The 13,685-nt window shown below is 36.8% G+C and overlaps 1 protein-coding gene across 2 annotated transcripts in view; it reads left to right on the forward strand.

Moving 5' to 3' along the window:
* The window catches only part of LOC117344465 (calsyntenin-1-like), a 64,235-nt gene that overhangs the window by 46,503 nt on the left and 4,047 nt on the right, over positions 1 to 13,685 (forward strand). Inside the window, exons 3-16 of one of the 2 annotated variants that reach the window (XM_033907211.1) lie at positions 1,282 to 1,474; positions 2,010 to 2,218; positions 2,855 to 3,001; positions 3,154 to 3,345; positions 3,973 to 4,248; positions 4,681 to 4,862; positions 5,237 to 5,366; positions 7,888 to 8,042; positions 8,336 to 8,487; positions 8,977 to 9,266; positions 9,610 to 9,786; positions 10,484 to 10,629; positions 10,952 to 11,084; positions 12,883 to 13,067. In XM_033907211.1, the coding sequence (XP_033763102.1) occupies positions 1,282 to 1,474; positions 2,010 to 2,218; positions 2,855 to 3,001; positions 3,154 to 3,345; positions 3,973 to 4,248; positions 4,681 to 4,862; positions 5,237 to 5,366; positions 7,888 to 8,042; positions 8,336 to 8,487; positions 8,977 to 9,266; positions 9,610 to 9,786; positions 10,484 to 10,629; positions 10,952 to 11,084; positions 12,883 to 13,067 (2,567 nt within the window). Of the gene's footprint in view, positions 1 to 1,281; positions 1,475 to 2,009; positions 2,219 to 2,854; positions 3,002 to 3,153; positions 3,346 to 3,972; positions 4,249 to 4,680; positions 4,863 to 5,236; positions 5,367 to 7,887; positions 8,043 to 8,335; positions 8,488 to 8,976; positions 9,267 to 9,609; positions 9,787 to 10,483; positions 10,630 to 10,951; positions 11,085 to 12,882; positions 13,080 to 13,685 lie in introns of both variants that reach the window. The other variant, XM_033907210.1, reaches the window with a different exon arrangement.

A 13,685-nucleotide genomic window follows, 5' to 3' on the forward strand; every position in this document is an offset into this window, starting at 1 on the left:
CGATTAATTGATGCAATGTACATTGGACAGTAAAACAAAAAGAAAATGATATTAAAGTCTTGTTGAACAAGAGAAAGGAATATGAAGGATGTGAAAACAAGAAAAATGAAGTAAAATCTTAAAAGCTATTAACTTCACATCCATGGTTAAATTAATTATTAATCTTGGATGAAATGAGTGTAACCTTTGACCTAAAGGTTGTGATGTCAGATGTGGAGTCATTGTGACCATTATTATGAATGTATGTTCTACTGTGAGTGGGAGTGAGGAATATCAATGGTATACATAGTTTGGTAGAATTAGTAATGTAAAATGAATCCACTATTGATAATTAGTGAATAGTTGTCAATTTGATAATTATCTTCAAGATTCCAAGTCAGGACTTTTGTGGGTCTGTAACAACTTTCTATTAAATAGAGTGTGTGGCTGTTCTGTATGGGGGCTCGAGGTTCATAATAATTTTGATCCACAATTAAGTCTTAACTTTGTCCAAATTCTACCTGTCATCCATCCTCAATACTCCACCAGTGGTTTCGATCACAATACTCTGCACCCCTGGAATATGTCGTGGCATTGGAGCGTTGTGTGATCATAACCCCTGGCATATGGAGGATGCCTGTAAGATATTGAAAATATCCAGTGAAAGGATGTACAATTGATAGTCTGAAATGGATGCATCTGCTTCATAATTGACATGTTCCAAAAACAAAAGTGACTAAATAGATGAATGATAACGAGTCGTAAATGGACTTGTCCTCGCTGTAGGTGGTGTAAAGACCGCACCACATATTAGTACATATAGTATATTGAGGAAGAATGAAACCTCTCTAATCTCGCGTCCAAATATTCTGAAAATCTACTCTTAAATCCAAAATAATGATGTGACGTGATGATTGATCATATGCTGACATAACAGATAGCTGTTCAGTTTGTGGTAGATAGCGTGATAGAAACTAGATTTTAGATTTCAGCATCAGTGTTGTTGTTCAACTAAGAGGTAGATAGCTTGATAGAAACTAGATTTTAGATTTCAGCATGATTTGTGTGATCCTTTCCATATCCTCAAATGAGTTGTTCTATAAACAAAAGGAATATACCATTGAAATTTTGATGGAAATTAATTGGAATTTTGAAAACAGAGTCCTAGATATGTTATATTCCAGTTTGCTAAACATTAAAGTTTTCATGTATATTTCATTTGCAAATTCCAAAAAAATGTCACAAATTATGAATGATGAAGATTTTGATTATAGTTAAGAATGTATATGTTGTATTTTCCAGAATATATCTGTGGCTATGATGTGATCTCGGTGAGACATGAAGTACCATTTGTGGTGGATATCAAGAACAGAGCTACAGGAGAGGCAGTGATCAACCTCGTGGAGGGCGCACATTTAAACTTCGAAAAGAGAGCTCGATACAAGTTTAGTGTCATCGCCTTTGACTGTGGAACACCAAGGAGGGAGTCAAACAAGTGAGATTTCAAATAAATAGATAAATAGTAAATGAAACAAATAAATGAATAGTTAATAAATTATTAAATTAAATAGATAAATCAATAGTAAATAAATAATTGAATTAAATAAATAAATGAATAATTAGATTAAATAAATAAATAAAATGGAAGAGAATTTTTGTTACTTTTCTGATTTTCATCTCAAAGGACAACATGTTATGAAGACCATGATGTTTCATTTGTTGTGTGACAATGCTACTGCTGCCATCAATACATTTGTTTGTCCTCATTGCTCAAAACTGCATGTCTGTTTTCAAGAGATTTTCAACTTGCTGTATATTGAAATATCAGCGGATTCCTCATGATCAACAGACCCCTTCCAGATTTTATGTACTAGAGAAAGATTGGGATGCTGGGATACTTCACAAGTTTTCTATTTACCAGAATGTTTCTCAGAAAGTACAAATGCTGTTTAAAACAAAAATTGGATAGAGTTATGTAGTATGGACACTGTAATCCATCAATGTAAACCATCATCTTTTATCTATAACAGGGCTATTTTCTTCATCCGTGTGAAGGATGTGGACGAATTTCCACCCAAGTTCATCCAGGACAACTACTTCGTGGAGATGGATGAGGGTCGCTTCTACGACTCTCTGGTGCATGTCCGAGCCACGGATAGTGATCGCTCACCCGAGTACCGTGGCATCTGTGGTTACGAGATCCTCACCAATAATGTCCCTTTTACTATTGACAGACGAGGTATGAATACAAGAGTGTACATGTCAGAATATTACAATGTCATTAAGTTTTAGACACCTTTACCTCACCTGTCAGAATATTACAATGTCATTAAGTTTTAGACATCTTTACCTCACCTGCCTGAAAGGCAAGTGCATGAGCTTATGCTGTGATGCAGCATACGTTGTCGTTGGTCTTATCAGCAGTGAGGGAAAAAGATTTCAGTTTTATTTATCTGAGAATTTATTTGGCTCACAGTTAGCATTATAAGTTACCAATGGGGCATTAGGGTAGAATGAATAATTATGGTTAGAGATTTTGCATAGTGGCAGCATGAATGGTTAGCGATTTAGCATAAGGGTAGCATAGATGGTTAGCAATTTAGCATAAGGGTAGCATAGATGGTTAGCAATTAAGTATATGAGTAGCATGAATGGTTAGTGATTGGGCACAGGTAGCATAAATGGTTAGCAATTTGGCATGGGGTAGCATAAATGGTTAGTGTTTGGGCACAGGTAGCATAAATTGATAGCTATTTAGCACAGGTAGCATAAGTAGCTATCTTAGTTGATGGTTATGTTATAATGACTGGCTTTATTGCCAGCAGATGCCGTGAGGTCTTAGATTAATGAAATGTTATATGTTAAACTTGGCCAGGTAACCTGAGAAACACAGAAGTGATACACTATAAGCAGCACCACAACTTCATCCTCGAGCTGGTCGCAGTGGATTGTGGAGGAAAGCGCTCCAAGAAGGCCGTCATCAACATTAAGATGAGGGAAGTGTGCAAAAGTGGATGGCAGGGTAAGTATCAACAGACACTATGATAATGCTGAAATTAGATGTTTGAAAATCTTCAAAATCGTTTGTAAATATCGTTTGTAAATATTTTATCTTTTGTTCATTATACTAAAGATCACCTGTTCATAATGGACATGCCTTTACTTTGTCTACAGATATTCCAGATCATATCAACTATGATGCCGGTAGTGGACAGGTCAAACTGGTTCCCGGGGCGACCCTCAAGTGGTGTGACAACACCTGTATGCCACAGAAGGTCAAGGTCAAGATGCACCTAGCAACCAAACATATTGGCAAGGGGTGTGACCGTGACACCTACTCCATTGTCTCGCAGAGAAAACTTTGTGGTAAGTCGTGGTCTCCCTGGCAGTCGTAACCAACACAACATTTTCATGATAGTCTGGACACTTTGAAAATTCACCTTTGTATTTTGTATGTGTTGTGTAAGAAGTAAGAGCGATCATCAGAAAATAGGATTTTAAAATACTTTTTGAGGTTATAACAATTAAAGTGGGGAGATCCCCAAAGAACAAACGTCCATTCAGTGTAGATTAGGAAAAAGTTCGTCTTCTAGGTTGCAGGGGGATACCACATGGTATGCAGGTTATGTTGATTTGTGAGTTATCTCCCCTTAGCTTCAAATCGTATATTTCGTATTAATAGTTTTCTGTACATGGAGCTCTTTGGAAAAGGAGATACATTACACAGTAGCATAACATATGCCCTTAATAGTTATGAATCTTTTCTGAAGAATATGGTAAATAACAAGATTCACTGACAATGTAGTGTCTTATGATTTATTTATGGGAAGAGGTTATTATTAAAGATATATATCTTTCTATTAAGTTATTATTGATCAATAACAGAAAATAACTTGTAATTTCATTCGATTTCCTCGTCTATTCCACTAATTTCAATCGATTTCCTCGTCTATTCCACTAATTTGTATGACCTTGGTTCTGTGACCTCCTCAGGAGCCAATGATAACAGTGTTGACCTCCTGCCATCTCCAAGCCTGACGACCACCTACACTAGTACACTCCACGTCGATGATGGCCACGAGAGCGACCAGATCTTCTACTTTGATGGACAGACAAATGCAGTGGAGGTACCCACATCTCACTTCAACCATTCGCTGCATCAACACTTTACCATATCTACATGGATGAAACACGAGTTTGAGGATTGGACTGTCAGTCCTGATGGACGTCCAGAGAAAGAACACATCGTGTGCATGTCCGATGGTGAAGGTAACATTTGAAATGAGGTCATAGGTCATATAGCCATGCATAGTAAAATCTGTACTAGAGTATCTGATTCATACACAATTTGTGTTATATATGAACTGTGTGCAATAATTGAAGGGAGAGCTTGAGATGATTATAAATTGTGAGGAAAATGTGAAAGCGATACTCTGAAAAAGGTTATAAGTAGCAAGATGACAAAAGCATTAATAGGAACATAAAAAAATCTTTGTTGTAAGAAATCTATTTTAGTAGGTACCAGTATTGTTAAACATAAACGACCGGTTGAAGTGGAATGCGAAAGTTGTCCTTCTGCTGAATTTTCAGATGTAATTTCTACCAGTCAGGTAATCTGTACCTACTGTCTTTTGTTTTAGGTATGAACCAGTATTTCCTACCAGTCAGATAATCTGTACCAAGTACTGTCTTTTGTTTTAGGTATGAACCGCCACCACTATTCTTGGTTTGTCCATGGTGAGAAACTTGTGTTTCTTCTGCGTCGTGAGGCAGAGGATGAGGAGGATATGGAAGTCTTTAAGCCAGCCGAGTGGCGCTGGCGTTTACCTCAAATCAATGACGGAGATTGGCATTACTATGCCATCAGTGTTGATTTTCCACACGTATGTACCCTCATAAGTCCTGATCATGTTTGTTTTTGTTATATCGCATTACAAAAAGGATGGAAGGAGTTTAAATCATATCATTGCACTTCGTTCATCTGTCTTCTCACTTTGACAGTGAAGACATTTCAAAGTTAACTATTGATTCATTGATCAGCTGGTAATTTGTAGACAGGTTGTTTTTGGATGAAACATCAGTGCAGTTGTGTCAAATTCTCCTTGATTTTTTTTTTTCAAAATTTTGTCTCTTTCAAGATCTATTTCTGATTAAGGGCATAATTTGCTTACAAATTTGAGAGAAGATTTTTATTTACTGGAACAAGCTTTCTGTTTAAAAACTGTTCAATAGCTGTACGGTTTCTTGTTGCAAACAGGTACGACTCTACATTGATGGCAAGTTACTAATCCCAGACCAGGCCAACATGGAGGTCGTAGATGACTGGCCCCTCCACAACACAGTCAAAGTTCATTCCACCAAACTGGTTGTTGGTGCATGCTGGCAGGGTAGGTCATAATGATTTCTCCCCAGTATGTGATATCATTACAATGATTTCTCCCCAGTATGTGATATTATTACAATGATTTCTCCCCAGTTTGTGATATCATTACAATGTTTGTGATATCATTACAATGATTCCTCCCCAGTAGGTGATATCATTACAATGATTTCTCCCCAGTAGGTGATATTATTACAATGATTTCTCCCCAGTTTGTGATATCATTACAATGTTTGTGATATCATTACAATGATTTCTCCCCAGTAGGTGATATTATTACAATGATTCCTCCCCAGTATGTGATATCATTACAATGATTTCTCCCCAGTAGGTGATATTATTACAATGATTCCTCCCCAGTAGGTGATATCATTACAATGATTTCTCCCCAGTTTGTGATATCATTACAATGATTTCTCCCCAGTAGGTGATATTATTACAATGATTCCTCCCCAGTTTGTGATATCATTACAATGATTCCTCCCCAGTAGGTGATATTATTACAATGAATTCTCCCCAGTATGTGATATAATTACAATGATTTCTCCCCAGTATGTGATATCATTACAATGATTTCTCCCCAGTAGGTGATATCATTACAATGTTTGTGTTATCATTACAATGATTTCTCCCCAGTATATGATATTATTACAATGATTCCTCCCCAGTTTGTGATATCATTACAATGATTCCTCCCCAGTATGTGATATCATTACAATGATTTCTCCCCAGTATGTGATATCATGACAATGATTTCTACCCAGTATATGATATTATTACAATGATTTCTACCCAGTATGTGATATTATTACAATGATTTCTCCCAGTAAGAGATATCATTACAATGATTTCTCCCCAGTATGTGATATCATTACAATGTTTGTGATATCATTACAATGATTTCTCCCCAGTATGTGATATTATTACAATGAATTCTCCCCAGTAGGTGATATCATTACAATGATTTCTCCCCAGTTTGTGACATCATTACAATGATTTCTCCCCAGTAGGTGATATTATTACAATGATTTCTCCCCAGTTTGTGATATCATTACAATGCTTTCTCCCCAGTATGTGATATTATAACAATGCTTTCTCCCCAGTTTGTGATATCATTACAATGATTTCTCCCCAGTTTGTGATATCATTACAATGATTTCTCCCCAGTATGTGATATAATTACAATGATTTCTCCCCAGTTTGTGATATCATTACAATGGTTTCTCCCAAGTATGTGATATCATTACAATGATTTCTCCCCAGTATGTGATATAATTACAATGATTTTTCCCCAGTTTGTGATATCATTACAATGATTTCTCCCCAGTATTTGATATAATTACAATGATTTCTCCCCAGTATGTGATATCATTACAATGATTTCTCCCCAGGATCTGATATCATTACAATGAATTCTCCCCAGTATGTGATATTATTACAATGATTTCTCCCCAGTAGGTGATATCATTACAATGATTCCTCCCCAGTAGGTGATATTATTACAATGATTCCTTTCCAGTTTGTGATATCATTACAATGATTCCCCCCCAGTAGGTGATATTATTACAATGAATTCTCCCCAGTAGGTGATATCATTACAATGATTTCTCCCCAGTTTGTGATATCAATACAATGATTTCTCCCCAGTATGTGATATTATTACAATGATTTATCCCCAGTTTGTGATATCATTACAATGATTTGTCCCCAGTATGTGATATCATTACAATGATTTCTCCCCAGAATCTGATATCATTTCAATGATTTCTCCCAAGTAAGAGATACCATTACAATGATTTCTCCTCAGTATGTGATATCATTTCAATGATTTCTCCCCCAGTATGTGATATCAAGACAATGATTTCTCTCCAGTATATGATATCATTACCATGAATTCTCCCCAGTATGTGATATCATTTCAATGATTTCTCCCCCAGTAAGAGATACCATTACAATGATTTCTCCCCAGTATCTGATACCATTACAATGATTTCTCCCCAGTATGTGATATCATTTTAATGATTTCTCCCCCAGTATGTGATATCATGACAATGATTTCTCCCCAGTATATGATATCATTACAATGAATTCTCCCCAGTATGTGATATCCTTACAATGATTTCTCCCCGGTATCTGATATCATTACAATGATTTCTCTCCGGTTTGTGATATCATTACAATGATTTCTCCCCAATTTGTGATATCATTACAATAATTTCTCCCCAGTTTGTGATATCATTACAATGATTTCTCCCCAGTTTGTGATATCATTACAATGATTTTTCTCCAGTTTGTGATATTATTACAATGATTTCTCCCTGGTATCTGATATAATTACAATAATTTCTCCCCAGTTTGTGATATAATTACAATGATTTCTCTCCAGTTTGTGATATGATTACAATGATGTCTCCCTATGAGTAACAGTAGATTTTTAGTGATGTGTATTATCATTAATCTTAGATTTTCCCCTTTGAAAAAAATAAAATGAAATAATAATGTATAAACAACTGTTAATACTCTTTTAGGTGGCAAAAATAAGTTTGAGCACTACTTGCGAGGATTCCTAGCAGGTCTATCGATTCTTAAGGGACAAACCGAGAGTGACCGAGTCATCCACTGTCTTAACAGCTGTAAAGAAAATCTGGACTTCAAGGGAACAAAAGCTCTGCTGACTGGCTCAGTACGTTGATCTTTAGTTACTGTCTCAACTTCAAATTATGGAGTAGTTAAAAGATTTATTGTTCATGCGACGAGATCCATACAGATTTAATGTAAAATCCTATTTATGTATAACTTTACTTTTAACGAATTAATATTTATATGTCACAGATGTACGTAAAATTCTACTTACACATAACTTTACTTTTAATGTGTTGACAATTTTGTGTCACAGATGAATTTAAAATGGGATGAGTAAGATTTATGCTGAAAACCACGTAGAATAAAATTTTCAATTTCTACTGCTATTTACAGTCTGTGAGCTACAACAGTGAGATGACAGAGTTCACCATTGAGGGCAAAAATGTGACCAAGGTCCAGAATCTGGTCCGAGATATTGTCTACCTCAACGCCCGGCAGTTCCCCACCCCAGGGCGCCGCAACATTGACATTTCAACCAATGTCCAGTATGTACATATAACATTATTAACTTTCTGGAGACTTTATCCTCAGTTAATTTTACTGCTCATATGAAATAAATGAACTGATTGCTCGTCTTTTCTGTCAGTTTCTAAAAAAAAAATTGACTAGGTACATTTCTCGCTCAGTAGATATCAGTGTTGTTTTTTTTGCATTTGCATTGACGTTCTTTTCGGAATCACGTTTCTGTTACGGAATTGTAATTAAATAAACTTTTTGGCAGATTTTGAACTATTTTGTTGCACTTAATATTTTATTTCTGAATCATTTCTTTCGGAGGCAGGAACAAGGCTAAATTTTTCAAACATTTTCAAGTTTTATGCATAATTTTAACTGTAATGTAGTGATTACACGTTTGGCTGGGAATGAGTGTTAATGAAGTTGTCTACCTTGTATAGAGTATAATTTACCAGTTTCTTGTTTTCTTTGATTGGATATTGAAGTAACAAATTAATGTTATAATTATTTATACACAGCTGTAATGGTAAGGAGGTGATCCTGCCTATAGCGGAGACCTATGTGATGGTGAATCCAGCCCCAATCCCTTCCATTTCTCTATCTGGACCCCACATTGTCCAGTCTACTGCCTCCCAACTGCTGTCAGGTCAGAGAGTCTTCAGTGGCATTCATATTGGGGTCGACTTCCTGCTGCATAATGGACTTTCTCCCGATGAGGATGAGGATGAAGATGAAGAAGAGGAAGACGGAACAATGCCATCAAAAATACAGAAATTACAAGACAAGTTATCCCGGACAAGAAACCAACGTAAGCCTTGTACTGTGCAGATCTGCTTGTTCCACCCTAATGAGCATTTAACCCAGATTAATTCTGTCGTACCTTTCTAGAATCTGTAGTAATAATCCTTTTGTTTCCATAGATGACCTCAAATATTTCATTTCAATTTAGACAAAATTTTGAGATTTAATTCGGGGAAAATTCTAAATGGTCATACATTTTAGATAACTAAATGAAAGTGAAATTTTAATACACAGACCAGTTCTTGAAATGCTCTCTGGAGTAATTGATAATGCTGAAGAAATGTATTTATGATAACATTCTAAGGAAGAAGAACTTAATTTTTTAAATATCTTTGTACTTACCATTTTAGAAGAGACAATTGAAAAGGACATTCCACGACAAGACATCCTACTGGACACATGTACTATCAGAGCTGATCCCCCACTGGACTTCCGCGTGGAACACCTCAATCTTCCTGAAAGCACGATCTCTCGTTTCAATATGCACCTAGAGGGAAGTGAGACCAACAGTGGCCTCGTTATTACAAGTGAGGAACATGTTATATACATTGGTACACCTGTTTATACTGATTGTCAAGATATGATAGAATATAGAAATAAAACTCAAGGTATGATAGAATATAGAAATAAGACTCAAGGTATGATAGAATATAGAAATAAAACTCAAGGTATGATAGAATATAGAAATAAGACTCAAGGTATGATAGAATATAGAAATAAGACTCGATAGCGTCAGTGTATGCAATGAAAACAATTTAGAATTTTCAACTACCGCCTGGGTACTCACTTTTGCAATGAATATGTTTTGGAAATTTTAAAATTAAGAATTTTGAGCTTAAGTTTGATGTATTTCTTTCTGTGAGTGTCTTGTTCAGATGTCTTTTGGCCCTAAATCAGTTTTGCTGTGGAATGGCAATAAAATATGAAAACCTACTTAAAAAAAAAAAATAAAAAATTTGGAATTACTTGATTATGGTACTCGCATGTAGGTTAACATAGGAATCATTTTGTCAGTTGTGCTTTGTGTTTGTAATTAAAAGTTAGAGCATTTAAGATTTCGTATAAATGTATGACAGAAAATCGTATAAACTCAAGTCCGATGTGATAATTTTGCGGGTTTTCCTCATATGATAAAGAACTTTAACACCTGCCAGTTTCCAGTCCACTCACCTTAAATAAGTTTTATTTTGAATAAGTAGCTATAACTTATATGTTAATCCTCAGATGCCGATTCTAAGGAAAACTACGAGAGAGTGATGCAGGAGCTTTACTATTTCCATAACAAGGGTAACTCCCTCAACAGCCGAAAATTCATTCTCAGCTGTTCTTCACAAAGTGGACGCTTCATTAGCAACCAACTGGAGGTCAAGGTGAGTTCACAGAACAAGGTCAAGGTCGGCACTCTCATCAACAGGATCTATTTATAGATATTTCTGACATGTATTTGTATCCCATGTTTATAACTCTCATTCAGGTGTGGAAATATCATGCCCTTCATTCATTCAACACACATCAACATATTTTCAATTTTCTATTTTTTTGGAGAAGAAAATTATTTTCTTACCTGATAACAAAATATCTATGCATTGAGATAGGAAGGGTTTTGTATTTAAAATACTTGTTTCTACCAGATTGTGTCTCCACAACGAGCCGTTGAAGGTTTTTGCATTAAAAATGAATTATTTCCCTCAGATTGTGTCTGTCCACAACGAGCCAAGGAAGATCGTCCACGCCCATGCTCAAGAGAATCACATCCAGCAGTTTAAGCTGGAGAACAGCGTCAGTGGTAGTGTGCCAGTCGGAGTGGCAGCCCATGCTTCCCCAAGTGAGTAGTAACAGACTTATCCAAGTATAAATTCTATAAACCTTATGGAGTCGGGTTCTTAGCGATTGCTTGTAACAACAACAAAGTGATGTGAGCTTCCTTCATATTTATTATGGTGTGAAACTCAGGATCTCAAATCTCTGTAACTAAAATACACAAATATATCAAGTTAAACACAACCAAACGCTTCTGACCTGTAGGCAATACACATACAAGGCACTCGACGGATTCTTCACGGACTTACAACCTGACTAGAACATTTACTCGAATACACCAGAATTAATTTATTATCAGGTTTAGAAATTCTATTCTTGATAAATGAAGAGGGGTTATCAATATAAGTGATATATCGTAAATGACGAGACATACTGGACCTGTATCTAGCTTCGGTCTGGACCAAAATAACTGTTAAAACTATGTAGAAAACCTACAGTAACAATAACCGACTTGGGCATTATCTTATATTAAATATATAGGTCTATTGAATACAGAATATTAAATAAATAGGTCTATTGAATACAGAATATTAAATATATAGGTCTATTGAATACAGAATATTAAAAATATAGGTCTATTGAATACAGAATATTAAAAATATAGGTCTATTGAATACAGAATATTAAATATATAGGTCTATTGAATACAGAATATTAAATATATAGGTCTATTGAATACAGAATATTAAAAATATAGGTCTATTGAATACAGAATACAATATCTATAGAAATAGCTAGCATTACTCAATAGTACACATTAGTCCTCGCCCAGCATGTGGTGACGCGGACACGATGGGAAGTAGTCCTCAATAGTCCTCGCCCAGGATGTGGTGCCGCGGACACGATGGGAAGTAGTCCTCATTAGTCCTCGCCCAGCATGTGGTGCCGCGGACATGATGGGAAGTACTAGTCCTCATTAGTCCTCGCCCAGCATGTGGTGCCGCGGACACGATGGGAAGTAGTCCTCGCCCAGCATTTGGTGCCGTGGACACGGTGCGGAATAGTCCTCAATAGTCCTCACCCAGCATGTGGTGCCGTGGACACGATGGGAAGTAGTCCTCGCCCAGCATGTGGTGCCGCGGACACGATGGGAAGTAGTCCTCACCCAGCATGTGGTGCCGCGGACACGATGGGAAGTAGTCCTCAATAGTCCTTGCCCAGCATGTGGTGCCGCGGACACAGTGCGGAATAGTCCTCGCCCAGCATGTGGTGCCGCGGACACGATGGAAAATAGTCCTCATTAGTCCTCGCCCAGCATGTGGTGCCGCGGACACCATGGGAAAACCGAAATAACAGTACGTATAGGATGGCAGCAATAATAATCAACTACGTGAACAGCTCTACACCCAGCTGTGAAGTGAGTGTGGAGAGAGAGACCAGAGGGGGAGAAAGAACATGGGGAAAGAAAAATGTCCGAAGCATGACAAACGAGGCGAATGTGGTTGGTCAGTCTAGTCCGCAAAACAACATGATTGACAGATATACACGATTACGTCACACACATACACTCACAGGCGAACAAAAGTAAATGGTCACGTGACAACAGGTGTACAACGGTACAGAACAGGGTGTGGAATAACATTTAGTATATGCATAATGTATATTTAAAATACCAAACAGTGTGCTACAAACCTGATAAGTATTCTAGAGAAAACGATAAAATGCAGCTGACTATATGATCACCTCTTGTAGTCCTTCCAGGTATATATTTCACTTCAATAGCCGTTTTAAGCATGCTCATTATTATTTTGTCGGTGGTACACTATTTGACTATAACATTGTATCGTCTTTGTAACCTTCAGATGTTGGAATGGTGGCCATCATAGTCGTGTGTGTGGGATTCCTGCTGTTTATGATCATCCTGGGCGTGATTCGTATCCGGGCAGCACACCGACGTACCGTGGTACAGGTGGAAGATAAGATGATGGAGATGGAGTGGGATAACTCGGCCCTCAACATCACCGTCAACCCGATGGAACAGAAGGAGGTAAGGGAACAGGTAATGTCTATACATTTCTTCATTCTTCTTACACTTCAGGGCAAGAAAACCCCAATGGCCGAAGGTTGTTAGATTTGGTTTGTGGGCAAGTAGTCAAATCGTTGTCCACAGACCAAATCGGAGTCTGTGGGTAAGATAATGTTATGACTACTTACTCATTGGCAGGTCAGAGTTTACTTGTGATCCTTAACCATTTATTTTCAATATTTTATGTTGATAATCAATTCAGTTAAAATTCATTGACTACGTTTCAAATTCAGGCCCACCCTTTTTGTACATGAACTTGCCCGATAGACTATTGATGCTGAAATTGTATTTTGTGCTGTTAGGACAGGAGTGACCTTATAAGGTCTGGACAGGAGTGACCTTTACTGACCTTTCAGTGTCCTTCCTTACCTATCCTCTCAATAATATAGGGGAGGTAATTCAATTGTAACTCCCTTCTCCTATCTCTTGCTTTTCTCACCTAAAAATATAAATGCCTATTTAATAGAGAGATTTTAGACAGAGGCAGTGTTGACTGTTTGTAATGCTGTAAACCAGGAAGATTTTGGAATTACTATATCCATGACATGAAGAAAGCAGAAAAGTAAAGAGAAAAAAAAG

Source organism: Pecten maximus, chromosome 16, assembly GCF_902652985.1.
Source record: "Pecten maximus chromosome 16, xPecMax1.1, whole genome shotgun sequence".
NCBI classification, from domain to species: Eukaryota; Metazoa; Mollusca; class Bivalvia; order Pectinida; family Pectinidae; genus Pecten; species Pecten maximus.